The sequence below is a fragment of the Urtica dioica genome, chromosome 10 (genome assembly GCF_054948205.1).
Source record: "Urtica dioica subsp. dioica isolate 48M chromosome 10, U.dioica_male_clone48M_v1_H2, whole genome shotgun sequence".
NCBI lineage: Eukaryota > Viridiplantae > Streptophyta > Magnoliopsida > Rosales > Urticaceae > Urtica > Urtica dioica.
The window spans coordinates 21,065,992-21,088,955 of record NC_142765.1 but is presented as its reverse complement, the minus strand read 5'-3'; the positions used below and the strand labels follow the sequence as shown (position 1 = coordinate 21,088,955).

Below are 22,964 nucleotides of genomic sequence, written 5' to 3'. Positions count from 1 at the left end.
TAAAAAACAAAATATGGGTATTAAACCCAAAACATTATTATACATATTACTTTCAACAAAAAATAAATTATCAATACGTATAAATACGTACTAAATCTATAGATATTATATATAATATATTTTTCAAGTTTAAAAATTCAAAAGATACATGTATATAATTATGTATTATCTTTTTAATATATTTTACCACATTATTACCGTTCGGTTTTCCGTCGGCTTGTCGGTTTTCCATGGAAAACGGCATTTGAAAACGGCATTTCACTTGCCCTTTTTCACAATTTTTTCGTTGGGTTTTCCATCGGCATGACGATTTTCCGTAAATCAGGAGGTTCGAAACGGCAACGAAAACGGTATTTTTTTCCTTGCTTCTATGTCACAAAAAATGAGGATTTCGTGATTTTCCTGTCACGAAAAATGGAGATTTCGTGACTATCCTGTCACGAAAAATTGGGGTTTCGTGACGTATCTATCACGAAACAAACTCTTCAAGTCACGAAACAGTACGTTTTCATGACATTTTAGTCACGAAATTGGATACTTTGATGAAATTTAATGAGAAATCTCTCTTTTATTTCATTAAATACGTCTTAAGGGACCAATGGTTGTTATAAATTTAAAAATAAAAAAAATTGAAAAAATACACGGTAAGTCAAACTCTACTTACTTAGAAGATCATGATGAAACAATGTGTCATGTATGTTGGAAATTGAGAAAAATTAAATAGATGTTTTAATCAGCTCAATTTAATTTGTTCACTAAAAGACAAAATAGTGTGTTGTTGATTGAGAAAGTGAGTTTGTGTGTGAGAAAGAGTCCCACATGGAACAAAATACTAAGGTGAGTGAGAAAGTGACGAAGTCATTTCAGCTCGACTGGGCGAAGTCGACTGGACGAAGTGACGAAGTCATTTCAGCTCGACTGGGCGAAGTCGACTGGACGAAGTGACGAAGTCATTTCAGCTCGACTGGGCGAAGTCGACTGGACGAAGTGACGAAGTCATTTCAGCTCGACTGGACGAAGTGACGAAGTCATTTCAGCTCGACTGGGCGAGCTCGACCTCCAGGCGAGATCGACCTCCAGGCGAGATCGACCTCCAGGCGAAACGACACGATTCGCGAGCTTCTCGCGGCGATTCTCGCCAACGGCCGCGTCTCCTCATTTAGTAGTTATTTTTAGTTACTGTTCTAACTAACGGTCACGTCGCTTCGAAACGAGCTATCCTTTGGCCAACGGTCGTGTCGTTTGCGACTATAACCGTAGTTCGATCGAAACAGTGCGTCTGTTCGTCGAACCTCTTCGCGAACGAGTACGATTGCTTATATAATCCGACTTCGGATTCAGTAATCAACACAGGTTTTCGAACCAACTTTCTCAATTCCCGAAACACTAATCCAAAAACACAGTTCTTCCTTATTTTCGGATTTTCACTCTGTCTTGGTGCAGTCCGAACCAGGCTTGTCGTATCCTGCGGTATTCTTGTACAAAAACCTTAAGATACTTTGGGGTACTCGAAATACTATAAGGAAAGCGTTCCTATGCGTGATTCAAGCCTCGAAGTCTTCAATTTCGAAGAATTATCTAACAATCTTATAGTATCTTGTGTTATGGCTACTGAGGCGTCTGTTTCAAGTCTGAAAGTGATGAGCTAGGACTTCGTCAAGTTAGATCGCTTCGAAGGCACTAACTTTACTCGCTGGCAAGACAAGATGCGTTTCTTCCTCACCGCCATGAAGATCTTCTACGTGCTCGATCCGACGTTGGTGCCCATCCCAGAGCCGACGGACGAAGATGATGACGAACTCAAGGCGGACCGGAAGAAGCGTCAAGAGGACGAGCTGCTGTGCCGGGGTCACATTCTGAACACATTGTCAGACCGACTCTACGATCTCTACACCGACAATCCATCGGCGGTCGAGATATGGAAGGCTCTCGAGTACAAGTTCAAGGCCGAAGAAGAAGGTACCAAAAAGTTCCTTGTCTCGAGTTACTTTGATTTCAAGATGTTTGATGACAAGCCTATACTTGCTCAAGTTCATGAATTGCAAGTTATAGACAACAAATTGAGGGCTGTGAAGATAGATATTCCGGAGTCTTTCCAAGTTGGTGCAATTATTGCGAAGTTGCCCAATTCGTGGAAAGGCTATCGAAAGAAACTTCTTCACAATACCGAGGACTTCTCTTTGGAGCAAATCCAGAAACATCTTCGAATCGAGGAGGAATCGAAGATGAGAGAGAAGACGACGGATGCCGGTACTTCCAAGGCCAATGCGGTGAGCGCTAAAGGCAAGAGGAAGTGGAATGACAAGGAAGGAATTTCGGGTTCCAAAAAGGACTCGAAGAAATTCAAGCATTCAGGTAAATCCAAGTCCGGTAACAAGCCCGGGTCCAAGGGGTCCAAAGGGGGCTGCTATGTGTGTGGCAAACCCGGTCACTATGCTCGAGATTGTCGACACCGCAAGACGGATGTGAAAGAGGTCGACGCCACTATGACCGATACTAACATAGTCGCTATGTTGAGCGAACTCATGGCGGTCAAAGGCAAGGTTCAAGGGTGGTGGTACGACACTTGTGCTACCGTTCACGTCGCCTATGATAGGGCTGCCTTCAAAACCTATTCTGAAGTCAACGATGGACAAGTGGTTCAGATGGGAAACGAGCATCGCTCTCAAGTTGTCGGCTTCGGGAACGTGGATCTCAACTTCACCTCCGGGAAGACGGTCACTTTGACCAATGTTCTCCATGTTCCGGATATGTGTAGGAACCTAGTTAGTGGCGATCTCCTAGGCAAACCGGGGATCAAATCTGTGTATGAGTCGGGCAAGCTTATCTTGACCCGTAATGGTGTACTTGTTGGCAAAGGCTATTCCAGTGAAGGGATGGTCAAACTTTGTATCATTGACAATGCTATTAATGAAATTTCTCCTTCTGCTTATATGGTTGATTCCGTTTCTTTATGGCATAGTAGATTAGCACATATTGGTTTTAGCACTATGAAAAAATTAATTAAATGTGGTTTAATTTCGTGCAATTCTGATAAATTAGATAAATGTGAAATATGTGTGAAATCTAAAATGATAAAGAAACCGTTTTATAGTGTAGAGAGAAATTCTAAGGTGTTAGATCTTATACACTCTGATATATGTGAATTTAATGCCATGTTAACCCGTGGGGGAAATAGGTATTTTATTACCTTTATTGATGATTGCTCTAGATTTACATATGTGTATCTTTTGAAACATAAAGATGATGCTTTTAATGTTTTTAAGGTGTATAAGGCTGAAGTAGAAAATCAATTAGGAATTAATATTAAAGTCCTTAGAAGTGATAGGGGCGGTGAATATTTTCCTAGTGATTTTAATGCTTTTGTGAAGAAAATGGCATTGTTCATGAATGTTCCGCACCTAGAACACCACAACAAAACGGTTTAGCCGAACGTAAAAATAGGATACTTCAAGAGATGATAAATGCCATGTTAATGCATTCTGAATTACATTTTAGTTTGTGGGGTGAAGCTTTACTTTCCGCATGTCATATTTTAAACTGTATTCCTTTAAAGAAAACACAAATATCTCCGTACGAGGTATGGAAAGGGCGAAAGCCTAATATTGGGTACTTCAAAGTGTGGGGATGTCTAGCCTACTACAAAAACATGGATCCTAAAAGGACCAAGTTGGGTCCTCGAGGGATACGAAGTGCTTTTATTGGCTATGCTACGAATAGCAAGGCATATAGACTTCTAAACTTAGAGTCTAATGTCATAGTAGAATCCCGAGATGTGGAATTCTTTGAGAATCTTAACTCGAATGGAAAAGAATCTCAAAATTCCACTAATGAAGAACCTCGACTAGGCGAGCTCGACCAGCAGGAAGGCTCGACCTTAAGGCGAACTCGAACCTCAGGCGAGCTCGACCTCCAGGCAGGTTCGACCTCCAGGCAGGTTCGACCTCCAGACGAGCTCGACCCCAGGTGAGCTCGACCCCAGGCGAGCTCGACCTCCAGGCAAGCTCGATGCCTCGAGAAGAAAGTTCTTCTAGGGTAGTTGTAGAACAACCCGAACTTCGGAGAAGCAAAAGAGTCCGTAAGACTAAGGAAATAGATTCTCGTCCTATTTCTTTTTACCTAATAGAAGGAAATAGAGAGAGTTTTGCTCGGAAAATTCCTATTATTCTTCTTATTGAAGATGATCCTAAGACTTATAATGAAGCTGTGGCTTCTCGAGACTCTGCCTTTTGGAAGGATGCTATCCAAGATGAAATGGATTCTATTATGTCAAACCACACTTGGGAGATTTTCGATCTACCCAAAGGGTCGAGACCTATTGGGTGTAAGTGGGTGTTCCGAAAGAAGTATCATAGTGATGGCACTCTTAACACTTACAAGGCGAGATTAGTAGCCAAAGGATTTTGACAACGAGAAGGAATTGATTACTTTGACACATATGCACCGGTAGCAAGGACAACAACAATTAGAGTGTTGTTTGCCTTAGCTTCTTTGTATAACCTCAATGTTCATCAAATGGATGTCAAGACGACATTTTTAAATGGAGATCTCGATGAGGAGATTTACATGGAGCAGCCGGAAGGTTATGTGCTTCCGGGCAATGAACAAAAGGTTTGCAAACTTGTTAAATCCTTATATGGATTAAAACAAGCACCCAAACAATGGCATCAAAAGTTTGACTCAGTCATACTTTCGAATGGATTTGTTCCTAACGTTTGTGACAAATGTTTGTACACAAAGGTGCGTGGTAACCTTGTGATCTTCCTATGTCTCTATGTTGATGATATGTTGATCATTCCCAATGAGATGAAAGGAATATTAGAAACGAAGAGGTTTCTATCTTCCACTTTCAAAATGAAAGATCTTGGACAAGTTGATACTATTTTGGGTATCAAGGTTCGTAGAACCAGTGGGGGTTATGAACTTAGTCAATCACACTATGTTGAAAAAGTGCTTGATAAGTTCAAACATTTAAATTTCAAAGAAGTGAACACCTCATTTGATCCAAGTGTAAAACTAACTTGAAAAGAATGATGGAAGGGCTCTGGCTCAATTGGAATATGCTAGTACGGTTGGTTGTCTTATGTACTTGATGCAATGTACTCGATCAGACATAGCATTCGCCGTTAGTAAAATGAGTAGATTTACTAGCAATCCAAGTGCCGAGCATTGGAAGGCCATTGGGAGAATTTTTGGATTTATTTTGAAAACCAAAAATCTTGGACTTCAATACGGTCAGTTTCCTGCCGTACTAGAAGGATATACTGACGCAAGTTGGATATCGAGTGTCGGAGATAACAAATCTACGACAGGATGGGTGTTTACACTTGCCGGTGGGGCGGTTTCTTGGAAATCAAAGAAACAAACTTGTATCACTCATTCGACCATGGAATCAGAGTTCGTGGCTCTTGCTTCCGCAGGTCAAGAGGCTGAATGGTTGAGGGATCTTCTTTTAGAAGTTCCATTGGCTAAAGACAATATATCAACCGTGTCGATACATTGTGATAGTCAATCAACTTTAGCGAGAGCATACACTGAAGTGTATAATGGAAAGTCTAGACATATTAGTCTGAGACATGACTATGTGAGGAAATTGATCAAAGATGGAATCATTTCGCTCACATATGTAAGATCAAGCTTTAATATTGCTGATCCGTTCACTAAACCTCTTGCAAGAGATTTGGTGAGATCGACCTCGAGAGGTATGGGTCTTAAACTCTTTGAGTAGCGATCTGACAATGATAGCAACCCAACCTAAGGTTAGGAAATGACTAACAATAGATTCAATGGGTACGAACAAGTCATTGAATTGGATATTCATAACATTATATAATAATGTTGACTGTTACAATCGGGAGGTTGAGTTTCTTAACTCTTAATGAAGTTCAGTCTTGAGGACAAGTATCTATACGTAACAGAGATATTGTAAGAACTTCACCTATGTGAATTTCGGGATGGTGTCGTTCCAAAGTGAGAGCTGGAGTTTCTCTCATGAAAAATTCTCGAAACAGGATGAGCATATGGCCATTAACGGTGCTAAGCGTGTGATATAGGCGAAGAACACTAAAGGGTGTGTGTTGAGTAACACCGATTTTATCACAAGGAAAATAGGTTCAAAGCCTGGCTACCTAATTTCCGATAAAGTCTTGTGTTGCTTATACTAAGGATAAGTTCAAATCGAAAGATACTTATCTGTACTAACACTCTTTGTTTCTTTTCTGGATTCTATTTTGACTTTTCTGAACAAGTGGGGGATTGTTGGAAATTGAGTAAAATTAAATAGATGTTTTAATCAGCTCAATTTAATTTGTTCACTAAAAGACAAAATAGTGTGTTGTTGATTGAGAAAGTGAGTTTGTGTGTGAGAAAGAGTCCCACATGGAACAAAATACTAAGGTGAGTGAGAAAGTGACGAAGTCATTTCAGCTCGACTGGGTGAAGTCGACTGGACGAAGTGACGAAGTCATTTCAGCTCGACTGGGCGAAGTCGACTGGACGAAGTGACGAAGTCATTTCAGCTCGACTGGACGAAGTGACGAAGTCATTTCAGCTCGACTGGGCGAGCTCGACCTCCAGGCGAGATCGACCTCCAGGCGAGATCGACCTCCAGGCGAAACGACACGATTCGCGAGCTTCTCGCGGCGATTCTCGCCAACGGCCGCGTCTCCTCATTTAGTAGTTATTTTTAGTTACCGTTCTAACTAACGGTCACGTCGCTTCGAAACGAGCTATCCTTTGGCCAACGGTCGTGTCGTTTGCGACTATAACCGTAGTTCGATCGAAACAGTGCGTCTGTTCGTCGAACCTCTTCGCGAACAGGTACGATTGCTTATATAATCCGACTTCGGATTCAGTAATCAACACAAGTTTTCGAACCAACTTTCTCAATTCCCGAAACACTAATCCAGAAACACAGTTCTTGCTTATTTTCGGATTTTCACTTTGTCTTGGTGCAGTCCGAACCAGGCTTGTCGTATCCTGCGGTATTCTTGTACAAAAACCTTAAGACACGTTTGGGTACTCGAAATACTATAAGGAAATCGTTCCTATGCGTGATTCAAGCCTCGAAGTCTTCAATTTTGAAGAATTATGTAACAATGTATTGTGAAGTATTGTTGATATACATTAATTTGTACTATTTCATCATTTCAAATGGGAAAAGAATGTTAATAGTCTAAACATATGAACATATGTGATGATGTTTAACGTCATGTTGTCCGTTATGTCGATTTTCCGTCTAACTTCTCTTTAATGTGTGGATTTTATTGATAACACATGTATTAGGATTGTTAGTCCTCCCAAATACACTCATTTAACAATTTAGAAGCAAGTTTATGAGGACCAAACGAGATCAAAGGATCGAAAAAGAGCATATTTCACGTAATTCGCTCGGATTTCGTGACTTCTCTTCCACAAAATTATGAGAATTCGTGACGTATTTATCACGAAAAATGGGAATTCGTGACGTATTTATATGCATATATATGAATAATATTTTTTCTAAAAAAAAATCAAAGAGAAAAAATATAACGTAATAAGACAAATTACTATTGGACTTCAACGGCCAACGACATTCCAATAAAATGCACATATCATTTTTGAACGAGTTTCATTCTTAGATAGAAAAAAATATAAGGTAGAGAGAAAAATTATGTATTATGGTACAAAAATTCTAACAATTTATGAATTGAGATAGAATTTAAAATATCATACAGATGACTTAGAAATACTTTGTACGAGGATATTACGGCAATTTGTATAGCAAACTTAAAAATACATTTTCCAAAAGCTAAGAATCCTAGTTTTTCCATCTCATGTATATAATCTAAAATCGTTTTTGAAGTTTTTTGTAAAAACAGTTTTGCCAAACATCAGATAAGCAGTTTAATTTTTTCTAAAAACAAAAACAGGTTATTTTAATCCCAACCAAATGCAGCCATTATCAAATCTATTTTAATGGGGTTTCTCCTAAAATGAAGATTTGGGTTTTTGGTAGGGACGAGGGTAATTACGTAAATTTAGAAAATAATTCCATTCCTTTTATAACTTTTTTAAAAAGTGCATAACAAACAAAGAGAAGAATATCTATTATATTGCCATTCCTATTAGGGAAAATAACACATTCTGTGTTTTAGTGAAATGTTGACTTTAACTTTTGGTTTTCAAAAATGTCGAGATCATATCTTCTGTTTAACTAAAATGATGAAATTATACCCTGAAATAGATAATAGTGTTACAAATCTCCCTTTCATTGATATAAACTCTTATATAAGAAAAACAAAATCAAATCTAAAACAGTATCCTAACTTTCAAATTTCCAAATTTTGAAATAAGAATAACATTAAATTGAAATTAAATATCTCCCAAGAGAAGACTACATTCTGTGTTCGAATTGTAACTGAATCATGGATTCTCTATTGAAATATGTAATATTGATGACTATCAACTGTCGATTTTTACATTTTTCCTCTTTTTGCGTTTTTTTTTTCATTTTTGCTGCCAAACGTGCCCTTACATCTTGAGAACCCTTAGAAATCCACCGTTCGCCCAAATTTTCTTATTCGGTTCTCGCTGGCTCTTCTACCTTCTTCTTCTATGAGCTTTCATCACTGGTTTAACATTATTGCTTTGTGTTTGTACTCTGGTTAGTTTTTATTTATTAGTCTACACATAAGGACCAAAAAGTAACCTTTGAATTAGCGCATCACTAAACAAAAAGGCAAAAACTATCCTCTGTTTTGTTTCCTTCCAATGAAGTAAAGATTGTTATGGGTTGCGATAATCAAGATTGAATTTTAAATTTTTACTTGCCAACCGTGACATTGTATGTGATTTGAACAGTGTGAAAGGGCTTTTTCAAAGTGCTGTTTGTATTCTTAGAGCTATTGGACAAGAGCAAAGGCGATTCATGCAAAGGCAAGAATGTCATTCCTGTAACTAAGGTGTGAAATTTTTTCGACATTTTCTTTATTTTTTGTCGTATAGGTTTTTATACACTTTGTTACTGCTAATGTTTACAATCAAAATAAAATAAGGTTGTGATTCTCTGCCGGTTTCTGGTTCTTTCTCTGCTTATTATTTTAAAAACTTTTTGTTAATAATATGGGGGTAAAAACTTATTGCTCTTGAACATTCTTTCTATATTGGGGTTTCTTATGGGTTTCGAGATAAATTACATGCATATTATTGGTCGAATATCTTCTTCAAGTGCATTTTTGGTATGATGTCCTGGGATTGTCAAGTAATAAAAAAAAATTCAACAGCATCGTCCAATGTTTCGTCCATGTCGTTTAACTCTGACCGGTTCCTGGGATTAGAGCGACCTTGAATCACAGTTAAATAGTTTGATGTTTATTGTTCCATTTTGCCGGCTCATATACTGGTTTTCTTTTCTTAAGAAACTAGAAATTGAGTTGAAAGACCGAGATTTGATGTATTTGTAAGGAATTAGTGTAATCAATATGTGCTCATTACCCAGTAGAGACTAATAACTGTGCTTTTTCATGCCTTTGTTTGTGATTTATGTTTCTGTAACTCTGTTTAACTTTGTTTGTCATTGAATATTTAGAGTGCAAGAAAACAGTCTAGACGTCCTCTGAGATGGAGACTAAAGAAGATAGAATCAGCGATCTACCGGGTCATGTTATGGATAAAATTCTGTCGTTTGTTCCGATCAAGGATGCAGCGAAAACAAGTGTGTTGTCGACCAAGTGGAGGTACAAATGGGAAACAGTTCCGAGTCTGGTGTTTAATAAAATGTCATTCCCAATCTCCGTCGATGGGAATGGAATCACAATGGTTGATAAGCTTGCCAGAGATATCGATCGTGTGCTCATTCTTCGTTCGGGTCCGATACATAAGTTTGGGCTGTCGTACCGAATTCTCCCGCGTTGTGAGATAGATAAATGGATTCACCATGTATCAAAACACTCACTGCAAGATTTTTCACTCGAAAAATGGAACAGTGAAGCCTACCAGATGCCATCTGCCATGTTTTCTTGGCAAAACTTAACACGTTTGGTTTTAGCCAATTGTTGGTTGCTGAGACTGCCGTCGACATTCAAGGGATTCAAACATTTGAAGACGCTCGATCTCAGGGCTGTACCAGTGGCCCAAGATGAGCTTGAATGCCTTATTTCTGGCTCTGACCTACTTAGTAGGCTGACTTTGAAGGGCTTGTTTATGGACCAACTCAATATCAATGCACCAAATCTACACTTCTTGCACCTAGCAGGGGGGCTTGATGATATCAATCTAAAATGTTCGAATCTGTCAATCCTTTTAATTCGTGTTTTCGATAATGAGGACATTCGCGAGCATAGCAATTTGGGGAAGCTAATCTCTGAGATACCCAATATTCGACGGCTTACTATTCAAGGTGATACGACAGAGGTATAAAATAACTACTAATTTAGCTGTTCAAGCTTTTTTCCTTTGAGTGGATTGTTTTTTCATTACTACATTGGTATTGTAGCGTGTCTAAATTTTTACTTGTTTTAAATTCCCGGGGCTCTAGTATCTTTGTAACGGTGGGATACCAAGAGAACTTCCACAACCATGCCTGAACCTCTATTCTTTGACGATCAACATCAGCCTCGCTAAATCCAATCAAGCTCCAGCACTATATTACTTATTAAAAAGTGCCCCTAATCTTCAAGAATTAGTTTGCGACGTGAGTCTTTTTTTTTTCTTGATACCACAAATGGTCAGTGCTAATTGTCGATTTCTATAAAGAAAACTAATTTTTTTTTTCTTAAAAACATGTGCAGTGCTACAAACATACTGACCAGAATTCAAGTGCCTATTTTGGGGAACCTGATAGTTTGCTTTTTCCATTGGGACGGCTGAATCGTGTCGAAATAAATGACTGCTCTGGGCTCAAAGCTGAAATGGATTTAATCAAATTCCTACTCTCGAATGCACCTACTCTCGAGAGAGTGGCCGTCAAGATTCGCAACATTGATGACAAACAAAAAATGCTTGATATAGTGACGGAGGTATGCAGCTTCAAGCGCTCTTCACCTCAAGCTGAAGTCAATATCTCATATAGGCAGGAGAAAAATCGACTATTATGTCGAAATATACCACGTTAGAAGAGTTGGGATTTTCTGCTCATGTATGAGATCTGTGTCTCATCTCATCATCTTTTGCATAACTAGAGCCATATTGTTTTGATAATAACTCCCTGTAAGTGGTTTCCGTAGTACAAAGATGTGTGATAAGTGTCCTTTTGAAGCAAGGGAGGAGATGAGAGTGTTTTTGTTATGTGTGGTTTTGTATGAGAACTCTTTACTATACGTGTTTAGATTTTAGTATGGTTTTGTGTGAGAACTCTCTATTATAGGTGTGTTGGCTTGTAACTTTGTATTCCATTTAAAATTCTACGTGTGAAAAATTGAAAACTGAATTTTTAAATTTATCTTTGTGTGTCCTAAATTCTAATTAAAAATTGTTCAAATATCTCGCGGAATACCCTGTTTTTTGCGGTATACTATGCGGAATGCGATTTACTACACGGTACGAAATATCCCGAACGTTCATTAAATACTGTGGAATATCACGGTATGAGATGCGATATTTCAAAATTCAAACTGTGGTACGATCGCATGAGATTTCAATCTTTGATTAAAAGATAACAAGATGTGGTACCTAGCACAGGTATAATCCCCACTATACCTATGAGCCTCTGAGAACTCATGTACCTGCCTCAATGCTATAAATTATTATCCGTCAATTAATCTCTCATTCTATTCGAGCCAATACCTCACAATTTGTCCATGTCAATGTAGTAAGCTGATAAATGAATGAATATACAATTTTCTTCTTGTGTCAGTCATTTTTATTGAAAATGTTCCAATACTTTTCATCCCCGTGAACTCTTAAATTCACTGCATATCTATATCCATATCCATTGCTAAATGCTATAATTATTCATGCTTGTGTGTTGATCAGAAGAAGAAAGAAATAAAATGTACTTTTGACTTGTGCAACTTTCATTAATAATAATCCCGTTTCCGATTTATTTAACCTGTACCGAGTGCGTTCTAGGAGTTGACTCCGGGTTTTTTTTTCGCAATTAAGAGTGTCAAAAAGTAACGAGAGACGATGGAAATATGTATGACCTGAACTTTATAATATTTGGGTTAGGATTTTATCAAAACTTGTGTCATTAATGCTGGGGAGTTTTCCAAAACTATGAGTAAAAAAAATGCAAATGATTTTTTTTTAAAAGGTCACAAATAGGACCTCTGACACTTTTTTCATTTATGTAATTACCATTATATCATTATTTATTTACTTTTTATAAAGAGGAAATGACGGCACAAGTGCCCAAAGTTATCGGGTTTTTACACTTATGTACCCAAACTTTTTTTTTTTTTTTTTTTTTTCGCGGCATAAGTGTCCAAAGTCACTTCTCGGTTACACTGTTGGTGTTTTGGACGTTAAATGTAAACGGCGAGCCACGTGTCTTCATCCTACAATGTCTGAGTTAATAAATGAGAGTAAATTATAACAAATTGAAAAATAAAACCTTATATCCGCCATTTCCTTCTTCCACCGTGCTTCCTCGACCTGCGGTGGTGCTTCCTCGGCCCGCGACACTGCTGCCTCCACCTGCGCTGATGCTTCCTCGACCTGCAACGCAGCTTCCTCGACCCGCGGTGGTGCTTCATCCATGGGTTTAGGGTTTAGGAGAATTTAGGGATTTAGAGCTTTTATTTTTTATTTTTTATTTTTCATTTCAAAATTAATTTATTTAACCAAATCAGTCACAGCCGTTCATTTATAAGTCCATCTATATTTAACGTCCAAAACACCAACAGAGTAACCGAGAAGTGACTTTGGGTACTTATGCCGCGGAAAAAAAAGTTTGGATACATAAGTGTAAAAATCCGATAACTTTGAGCATTTGTGCCGCCATTTCCTCTTTTGTAAATGTCAATGTCTCATGAACCCCACTCTCACCTACCTCCCCCTCTCTCTCTATTATTTGTCCTTATATGTTATAATAAAGTACACATAAATAATTAATAAAATAGACACATTTTTTTATTTTTATGAAATTAGTTTGATTTAACTTCCATGAAAATAATAAAGTACACACATAAATAGTTAATAAATTAGACACATTTTTTTTTTATTTTTATGAAATTAGTTTGATTTGACTTCCATGAAAATAATAATGTACACACATAAATAATTAATATATTAGACACATATTTATTTTTATTTTTATGAAATTCGTTTGATTTAATTCCATGAAAATAATAAAGTACTCACATAAATATAATGTGGAAAATAAAAATATAAAAATATAATGTGTAAATAATGTGTCATGTATTGTGAAGTGTTGTTGACACACATTAATTTTTACAATTTTATCATTTTAAATGGGAAAAAAATGTTAATAGTCTAAACATATGAACATAGGTGAATGAGGTTTACTTACCTAGAAGATTATGAGGAAATAATGAGTCATGTATTGTGAAGTGTTGTTGACACTCATTAATTTGTACAATTTCATAATTTCAAATGGAAAAAGAATGTCAAGTAGTCTAAACATATGAACATAGGTTAATGAGGTTTAACGCCATGTCGTCCGACATGTCGTTTTCCCCTCTAACTTATCCTTAACGTGGAAATTGATTGATAACTCATGTATTAGCGTTGTTAGTCCTCCAAATCAACTCATTTAACAGTCTAGAAGCAAGTTTATGAGGACCAAACGAGATCAAATGAACGAAAGAGAGCATGTTTCATGTAATTGACACGTATATCTGGGAATTTATGACTTCTATGTCACAAAAAATGGGGATTTCGTGACTTTCCTGTCATGAAAAATGGAGATTTCGTGACTATCCTGTCACGAAAAATTGGGATTTCGTGACGTATCTATCACGAAACAAACTCTTCAAGTCACGAAACAGTATGTTTTCATGACATTTTAGTTACGAAATTGGATACTTTGATGAAATTTAATGAGAAATCTCTATTTTATTTCATTAAATACGTCTTAAGGGACCAATGGTTGTTATAAATTTAAAAATAAAAAAATTGAAAAAATACATGGTAAGTCAAACTCTACTTACTTAGAAGATCATGATGAAAGAATGTGTCATGTATTGTGAAGTGTTGTTGATATACATTAATTTGTACTATTTCATCATTTCAAATGGGAAAAGAATGTTAATAGTCTAAACATATAAACATAGGTAATGATATGTTTAACGTCATGTTATCCATTATGTCGATTTTCCGTCTAACTTCTCTTTAATGTGTGGATTTTATTGATAACGCATGTATTATGATTGTTAGTCCTCCCAAATAGACTCATTTAACAGTTTAGAAGCAAGTTTATGAGTACCAAACGAGATCAAAGGATCGAAAAAGAGCATGTTTCACATAATTGGCTCTGATTTCGTGACTTCTCTTCCACGAAATTCTGAGAATTCGTAACGTATTTATCACGAAAAATGGGAATTCGTGACGTATTTATATGCATATATATGAATAATATTTTTTCTAAAAAAAAATCAAAGAGAAAAAAAGATAACGTAATAAGACAAACTACTATTGGACTTCAACGGCCAACGACATTCCAATAAAATGCACAAATCATTTTTGAACAAGTTTCATTCTTAGATAGAAAAAAAGATAATGTAGAGAGAAAAATTATGTATTATGGTACAAAAATTCTCACAATTTATGAATTGAGATAGAATTTAAAATATCATACAGATGACTTAGAAATACTTTGTACGAGGATATTACGGCAATTTGTATAGCAAACTAAAAAATACATTTTCCAAAAGCTAAGAATCCTAGCTTTTCCATCTCATGTACAAAATCTAAAATCGTTTTTGAAGTTTTTTGTAAAAACAGTTTTGCCAAAGATCAGATAAGCAGTTTAGTTTTTTCTAAAAACAAAAACAGGTCATTTTAATCTCAACCAGCCATTATCAAATCCATTTTAATGGGGCTTCTCCTAAAATGAAGATTTGGGTTTTTGTTAGGGACGAGGGTAATTACGTATATTTAGAAATTAATTCCATTCCTTTTATAACTTTTTTAAAAAGTGCATAACAAACAAAGAGAAGAATATCTATTGTATTGCCATTCCTATTAGGGAAAATAACACATTTATACCATGTATTTTAGTAAAATGTTGACTTTAACCTTTGATTTTCAAAAATGTCAAGATCATACATTCTGTTTAACTAAAATGATGAAATTATACCATGAAATGGATAATAGTGTTACAAATCTCCCTTTCATTGATATCAACTCTAATATAAGAAAAACAAAATCAAATCCAAAACAGTATCCTAACTTTCAAATTTCCAATTTTGAAATAAGAATAGCCTTAAATTGAAATTAAATAATAAAATTCATATCTCCCAAGAGATGACTTCATTCTGTGTTCGAATTGCAACTGAATCATGGGTTCTCTGTTCGAATCTGTAATATTGATGACTATCAACTGTTGATTTTTACCCTTTTTGCCTCTTTTTGCGTTCTTCACGATTAAGAGACTGTTGTTTATTTTTTAGTTTTTAAATAAATTACATATTTGACGCGAATGAATAAAGATAATTGGTGTTTACATATAAATATTATAGTCAACGTCAATGAAAAGTCAATAAAAAGAAGATTTGTGGCACTGTTGTCTATTTCAAGGTATAATTTTATTATTTTAGTTAAACAGACGGTATAATCTCGACATTTTTGAAAATCAAAAGTTAAACTCGATATTTTCCGTCCCTATTATCATTCTTTTTCATTTTTGCTGCCAAACGTGCCCTTACATCTTGAGAAACCTACTCGCTCACGGATTAGAAATCCACCGTTCGCCCAAATTTTCTTATTCGGTTCTCGCTGGCTCTTCTACCTTCTTCTTCTATGAGCTTTCATCACTGGTTTAACATTATTGCTTTGTGTTTGTACTCTGGTTAGTTTTTATTTATTAGTCTACACAAAAGGACCAAAAAGTAACCTTTGAATTAGCTCATCACTAAACAAAAAGGCAAAAAGTATCCTCTGTTTTGTTTCCTTCCAATGAAGTAAAGATTGTTATGGGTTGCGATAATCAAGATTGAATTTTAAATTTTTGTTTTTTACTCGCCAACCGTGACATTGTATGTGATTTGAACAGTGTGAAAGGGCTTTTTCAAAGTGCTGTATTCTTAGAGCTATTGGACAAGAGCAAAGGCGATTCATGCAAAGGCAAGAATGTCATTCCTGTAACTAAGGTGTGTAATTTCTTCGACATTTTCTTTATTTTTTGTTGTATAGGTTTTTATACGCTTTGTTACTGCTAATGTTTACAATCAAAATAAAATAAGGTTGTGATTCTCTGCCGGTTTCTGGTTCTTTCTCTGCTTATTATTTTAAAAACTTTTTGTTAATAATATGGGAGTAAAAACTTATTACTCTTGAACATTCTTTCTATATTGGGGTTTCTTATGGGTTTCGAGATAAATTACATGCATATTATTGGTCGAATATTTTCTTCAAGTGCATTTTTAGTATGATGTCCTGGGATTGTCAAGTAATAAAAAAAATATTCAACAGCATCGTCCAATGTTTCGTCTATGTCGTTTAACTCTGACCGGTTCCTGGGATTAGAGAGCGACCTTGAATCACAGTTAAATAGTTTGATGTTTATTGTTCCATTTTGCCGGCTCATATACTGGTTTTCTTTTCTTAAGAAACTAGGAATTGAGTTGAAAGACCGAGATTTGATGTATTTGTAAGGAATTAGTGTAATCAATATGTGCTCATTACCCAGTAGAGATAATAACTGCGCTTTTTCATGCCTTTGTTTGTGATTTATGTTTCTGTAACTCTGTTTAACTTTGTTTGTCATTGAATATTTAGAGTGCAAGAAAACAGTCTAGACTTCCTCTGAGATGGAGACTAAAGAAGATAGAATCAGCGATCTACCGGGTCATGTTATGGATCAAATTCTGTCGTTTGTTCCGATCAAGGATGCAGCGAAAACAAGTGTGTTGTCGACCAAGTGGAGGTACAAATGGGAAACAGTTCCGAGTCTGGTGTTCAATAATCGGTCATTCCCAATCTCCGTCGATGGGGATGGAATGGCAATGGTTGATAAGCTTGTCAGAGATATTGATCGTGTGCTCATCCTTCGTTCGGGTCCGATACATAAGTTTGGGCTGTCGTACAGGCAAAGTCTCCTGCGTTGTGAGATAGATAAATGGATTCGCCATGTATCAAAACACTCACTGCAAGATTTTTCACTTGAAAAATGGAACAGTGAAGCCTACCAGATGCCATCTGCCATGTTTTCTTGGCAAAACTTAACACGTTTGGTTTTATCCAATTGTTGGTTGCCGAGACTGCCGTCGACATTCAAGGGATTCAAACATTTGAAGACGCTCGATCTCAGGGCTGTTCCAGTGGCCCAAGATGAGCTTGAATGCCTTATTTCTGGCTCTGACCTACTTAGTAGGCTGACTTTGAAGGGCTTGTTTATGGACCAACTCAATATCAATGCACCAAATCTACACTTCTTGCACCTAGCAGGGGGGCTTGATGATATCAATCTAAAATGTTCGAATCTGTCAATCCTTTTAATTCGTGTTTTCGATAATGAGGACATTCGCGAGCATAGCAATTTGGGGAAGCTAATCTCTGAGATACCCAATATTCGACGGCTTACTATTCAAGGTGATACGACAGAGGTATAAAATAACTACTAATTTAGCTGTTCAAGCTTTTTTCCTTTGAGTGGATTGTTTTTTCATTACTACATTGGTATTGTAGCGTGTCTAAATTTTTACTTGTTTTAAATTCCCGGGGCTCTAGTATCTTTGTAACGGTGGGATACCAAGAGAACTTCCACAACCATGCCTGAACCTCTATTCTTTGACGATCAACATCAGCCTCGCTAAATCCAATCAAGCTCCAGCACTATATTACTTATTAAAAAGTGCCCCTAATCTTCAAGAATTAGTTTGCGACGTGAGTCTTTTTTTTTTCTTGATACCACAAATGGTCAGTGCTAATTGTCGATTTCTATAAAGAAAACTAATTTTTTTTTTCTTAAAAACATGTGCAGTGCTACAAACATACTGACCAGAATTCAAGTGCCTATTTTGGGGAACCTGATAGTTTGCTTTTTCCATTGGGACGGCTGAATCGTGTCGAAATAAATGACTGCTCTGGGCTCAAAGCTGAAATGGATTTAATCAAATTCCTACTCTCGAATGCACCTACTCTCGAGAGAGTGGCCGTCAAGATTCGCAACATTGATGACAAACAAAAAATGCTTGATATAGTGACGGAGGTATGCAGCTTCAAGCGCTCTTCACCTCAATCTGAAGTCAATATCTCATATACGTAGGAGAAAATCGACTAGCTTCATTATTATGTCGAAACATACCAAGTTAGAAGAGTTGGGATTTTCTGCTCATGTATGAGATCTGTGTTTCATCTCATCATCTTTTGCATAACTAGAGCCATATTGTTTTGATAATAACTCCTTGTAAGTGGTTTCCGTAGTACAAAGATGTGTGATAAATGTCCTTCTTTCAGAAGGGAGTAGATGAGAGAGTGTGTTTTTGTTATGTGTGGTTTTGTATGAACACTCTTTATTACGTGTGTCTTTGTTTGTTTTCTTTTTAGATTTTAGTATGGTTTTGTGTGAGAACTCTCTATTATAGGTGTGTTGGCTAGTAACTTTGTATTCCATTAAATTCTACGTGTGAAAAATTGAAAACTCAATTTTTAAATTTATCTTTGTGTGTCTTAAATTCTAATTAAAAAGTTTTTTTGCGGTATACTATGCGGAATGCGATTTACTACACGGTACGAGATATCCCGAACGTTCATCAAATATCGCGGAATACCACGGTACGAGACGAGATATTCCAAAATTTAAATTGCGGTACGATCGCGAGATGTGAGATTTCAATCCTTGATTAAAAGATACCAAGACGTGGTACCTAGCATAGGTATAATCCCCACTATACATATGAGCTTCTGAGAACTCATGTACCTTTTTTTTTTAAACAGCTAAATTTCATTAACATCAGTCATACAAAACTGCATTTTTCACCTCATTCCTTACATCATTGATTGAACAAAACCCAGCAGCAATTCCCATTCCAGTGCTCTTACATAGGCCATGAGCCACTGTATTCCTGCTTCTTGGGACCCAACCAAATTTGACAGCAACAAAAGAATTAGCAGCTAATATAATCTGATCAAAGAGAGGCTCCAAGCTCCAATCTGGGCACCCATCCCTTTCCTCAAGGGTGTCCATGATTTGCTTGTTATCCCCCTCAACTACTATACGCTGCACGTTGCGGAATTTAGCCACCAACACTGCTAAATAAACCCCTATCAGTTCGGCTTCCATAGCCGTGTTCGCCGTGATAGAGTTCCGCCATATCCACAAAACTCTTCCTTCCTCGTCACGAGCTACCATCCCCACATAACTTCCCGCTCTTCCAAAGCTCGCGTCAACATTCACCTTTATCTCTCCCGGGAGTGGTTTTTGCCATCTAAGGCCGTTAGTACCCCTGCTGTCCTCTCGTTTTTCCTCCACACCAGCGAGCTTCCTGCTGTCCCAGAATTCCTTGGCTCTTCCTCGAATTTGATGCACCTGGGCCTCCGTTACATCCCTTCTCCCTTTAAAAATAATTTCATTCCTCTAATGCCACACACACTCCATAATAGTCGCAGCCAGCAGTAAAAACCATCCTGTATCGCACCCCATTCCTTCGGCCTCTTTATTGCGCTTCAGGATCTCACGAACCCACTCCAAGCCGCTCTTCACCCCCGTACTCTCCCATCTGCATCCATAGGCCTCAGCCAACCAAAGCCCCCTCACAAACGGGCACTCGAAGAAGATGTGTTGAGACGTTTCGCTTCCATCTCCACAAAGCACGCAGGCTTCATCAGCTATCGCGAAGCACCGCCCCAACCTCGCTCGCGTAGGCAAGCAATTCTTAGAAACTCGCCACAGCAGCACTTTTAACCTTTCTGGGAGTTTGGAATTCCAGATTTTCCTCCACACCTCGTCCTTTGAATTGAAGGTTGCTCCTGCCACAGCCCAATATGCCGATTTGAGCTCAAAATTTCCTTTAGGGGTACCCGTCCACACCAGGCGATCATCCTTTGGATCATTCAAGACACGTAGCTCCGCTGCTCTCGCTCCCAAATCTTGACCAAGCCATTCCGTCAGCTTTGCCGTATCCCAAGCTCTCGAATTTGGTATAAAAAAATCACAAACCCTCCTTGGCCTCAGTCCTCTTCCCTGCCGCAGCCTCCATATCTCCGCATGCTTCAACCAATTCGCGCCAATAACAGGAATCATTCTACCGGTTCCAATTAGATAGCACGAGTTGGCTCGGATGATTTGTTGGGTGGCCATAATATCTCTCCATCCACCCGAGTCTCCCGGCCTAGGCTCGCATTGCAAAAAATTTTGGTTTCCACAATATTTCTCCTTGAGGATGTCAACCCACCACAGCCTCGAGTTAGCCGCCATATGCCATCCTAGCTTGCAAAGAAGCGCCATATTGATGTCCTCGAACTTGCGGAATCCCAATCCCCCATGGGTTTTGGGTTGACAAATAGAATTCCAGCTTGTAAGTGCTAAGAATCTTTCCTCAACATTCTTCCCGGTCCACCAAAATTTCCGGGCAGCCTTGTCGAGAGATTGACAAAAGGATTTCGGAAGACGGAAGGTGGCCATTGCATAAACCGGGATACTTTGAATGACGGATTTCACAAGCGTTCCTCGACCGGCCTTCGATATAGTCTTTGCCATCCACCCATCCACCCTTCCAACCTACTAAACACCTTTTTCTTTAGCATGCCAAAGCTAGCTCCGCGATTCCGCCCGAGGAATAGGGGATTTCCAAGGTAGGTGATCTCCTTCTCGCACTCCTCCATTCCCAAGAAGTTAGAAATCTCTCTCCGGTGGAACTCCGAGCTATTGTTGGAGTAGATTAACCCGGATTTTTGAACATTTACTCTTTGCCCCGACCAATCTTGGTATTTTTGGAGGCATCTCCAAACCGCTCTCACTTCATTCCACCGGGCTCTACAAAAGAGCATGGTGTCATCCGCAAACATCAAATGGGAGATACGAATCCCATTTCTTCCAATGTTGATCCCGTGGAAATTTCCTTGACCTTCTTCGCGCACAAGCATCCTACTCAACACTTCGGTTGCCAAAATGAATAGGTACGGGGAGAGAGGGTCTCCTTGTCGGAGCCCTCTCGCCGGTGTTTTTTTCTCCAAAGGACTCCCATTAAGGAGGATAGCATACGAGGCCGTGGTGATACATTGCTCTATGAGCCCTACAAACTTTTCCGAGGCTCCGAAGCACCGAAGGACTTGAAGGATGAAACTCCACTCCATCCTATCATACGCCTTGCTCATATCTATCTTGATTCCAAGTAAACCTCCCAGCCCTTTCTTCTTCTTCAACTTCGACACCACTTCTCTAGCCACTATTGTGTTTTCCGCTATCCACCTCCCAGGAACAAAGGCGGATTGAAACGGGGAGATCATTGCGTCCAAGTGCCTCCTAAGTCTTGCCGTAATAATACGGGTGATAACTTTAAAACTATAGTTGCAAAGACTTATTGATCTAAAATTTCCAAACGTCTCAGCTCCTTCGACCTTTGGGATAAGCACAACGTGGGCAAGGTTGATGATCTTGAGCAACTTCCCATTCCGGAAAAATTCTTGAACAAATCTTATCAATGAGCCTCCGACGACATCCCAAAATTTTCGATAGAATGCCCCTTGGAGTCCATCCGGTCCCGGAGCCTTTGAAGCATTCATGTACCACACCGTCTTCTTTATTTCTTCCCCCGTGGGCATCGCAACTAGCCTCTCATTGTCCTCCTCTCCTAGTACCGGAGTTATCAAGTTTTCCAAATCCGATGGGAAAGAAGGATTTGAGGAATTAAAAAGTTCCGTATACTTGAGATTTAGAAACTCACCTATTTCTTCCCGGTTGTGAAGATAGTTGCCATCGTCATCCATCATTCTTCCGATATGGTTCCTCTTGCTTCTTACCACGGTGGAAGTGTGAAAAAACCGGGTGTTCCGATCTCCCTCCTTGAGCCATGTTTCCCTCGACTTCTGCCGCCAGACTGACTCTATTTTCCGGTTAAGCTCCAAAATCTCGAGGCTAACACTCGCTTCTTCCTCCAAGCCTTCCCTCGAAATCCCACTGTTTTGGATTTCCACCAAACGATCTTCGCACTTCTTGAGTCTGGCTCTTACACCGTTCCACCGCCTCGCTTGCCACTCTTTGAGCTCTCACGCCACCTCCCTGGACTTGACATAGAGTTTCCAGCTATGAAAGCCCGAGGCTTCCCTCTTCCACACCTCCTCGACCTTGTCTTTGCACAGTGGTTCATCCGCCCACGCCTCGTAGAACCGAAAGGGAATGCGACGTCGCTCCTCCTTCAAAAAACAATCAAGTAAGATAGGGCCATGGTCCGACCCCAGAATGGGAAGATTCCAAACCCCCGCCTTACTATACCTCCTGATCCACCCCGGGCTCACTATAGCCCTATCTAGTCTCTCCAAGATTCTTTTTTTTACTCCCCTCCCATTAGACCAAGTGTATTTCCCTCCAGTGGCACCTATATCTATACCCCCGGTCTCTTGAAGAAAGTCCCTTAAAATTTTCCTGGTGCCCCAAGTGACCGCCTCTCCCCCAACTTTTTCCTCCTCCATTCCTATAAGGTTCAGATCACCCAAAAGAGCCCAATCTCTTCCCGACGAACCCACTAATCTCCTTAACCCTTCCCAAAACCCCGGCCTATTTTTAACTTCCGGCGGCCCATACACCCCCCATATGTCCCAATCCAAGTCCCTAGACTTCCCCCGCACAATGCCCCACACGTAATTTTTTGAGACTCTCCAAATGTCCATGTGAATCCCTTTCCTCCACCACAAGCACATACCCC

At 38.6% G+C, this 22,964-nt stretch overlaps 2 protein-coding genes across 2 annotated transcripts; both read left to right on the top strand.

The window, feature by feature from the left end:
* The first annotated feature begins 8,541 nt into the window (after positions 1–8,541).
* On the top strand, positions 8,542–11,315 carry LOC149383938 (F-box/FBD/LRR-repeat protein At1g13570-like). Its single transcript, XM_089629179.1, has 5 exons — positions 8,542–8,644; positions 8,842–8,942; positions 9,569–10,392; positions 10,517–10,672; positions 10,770–11,315. Exons 3-5 carry the CDS (start codon positions 9,601–9,603, stop codon positions 11,091–11,093), a joined length of 1,272 nt encoding a protein of 423 aa, XP_089485305.1. The 5' UTR covers positions 8,542–8,644; positions 8,842–8,942; positions 9,569–9,600; the 3' UTR covers positions 11,094–11,315.
* Positions 11,316–15,803: 4,488 nt separating this feature from the next.
* Positions 15,804–18,744, top strand: LOC149383937 (F-box/FBD/LRR-repeat protein At1g13570-like). Its single transcript, XM_089629667.1, has 5 exons — positions 15,804–15,949; positions 16,154–16,250; positions 16,879–17,705; positions 17,830–17,985; positions 18,083–18,744. The coding sequence occupies exons 3-5, from the start codon at positions 16,911–16,913 to the stop codon at positions 18,365–18,367; spliced, it is 1,236 nt and encodes a 411-aa protein (XP_089485793.1). The 5' UTR covers positions 15,804–15,949; positions 16,154–16,250; positions 16,879–16,910; the 3' UTR covers positions 18,368–18,744.
* Positions 18,745–22,964: the final 4,220 nt, after the last annotated feature.

Coding starts and splice junctions, on each gene's coding strand:
- LOC149383937 (XM_089629667.1), top strand. CDS start 16,911: ATGGAGACTAAAGAAGATAGAATCAGCGATCTACCGGGTCATGTTATG. Junction 17,706..17,829: donor TTCAAGGTGATACGACAGAG/GTATAAAATAAC, acceptor CCGGGGCTCTAG/TATCTTTGTAACGGTGGGAT. Junction 17,986..18,082: donor TTCAAGAATTAGTTTGCGAC/GTGAGTCTTTTT, acceptor AAACATGTGCAG/TGCTACAAACATACTGACCA.
- LOC149383938 (XM_089629179.1), top strand. CDS start 9,601: ATGGAGACTAAAGAAGATAGAATCAGCGATCTACCGGGTCATGTTATG. Junction 10,393..10,516: donor TTCAAGGTGATACGACAGAG/GTATAAAATAAC, acceptor CCGGGGCTCTAG/TATCTTTGTAACGGTGGGAT. Junction 10,673..10,769: donor TTCAAGAATTAGTTTGCGAC/GTGAGTCTTTTT, acceptor AAACATGTGCAG/TGCTACAAACATACTGACCA.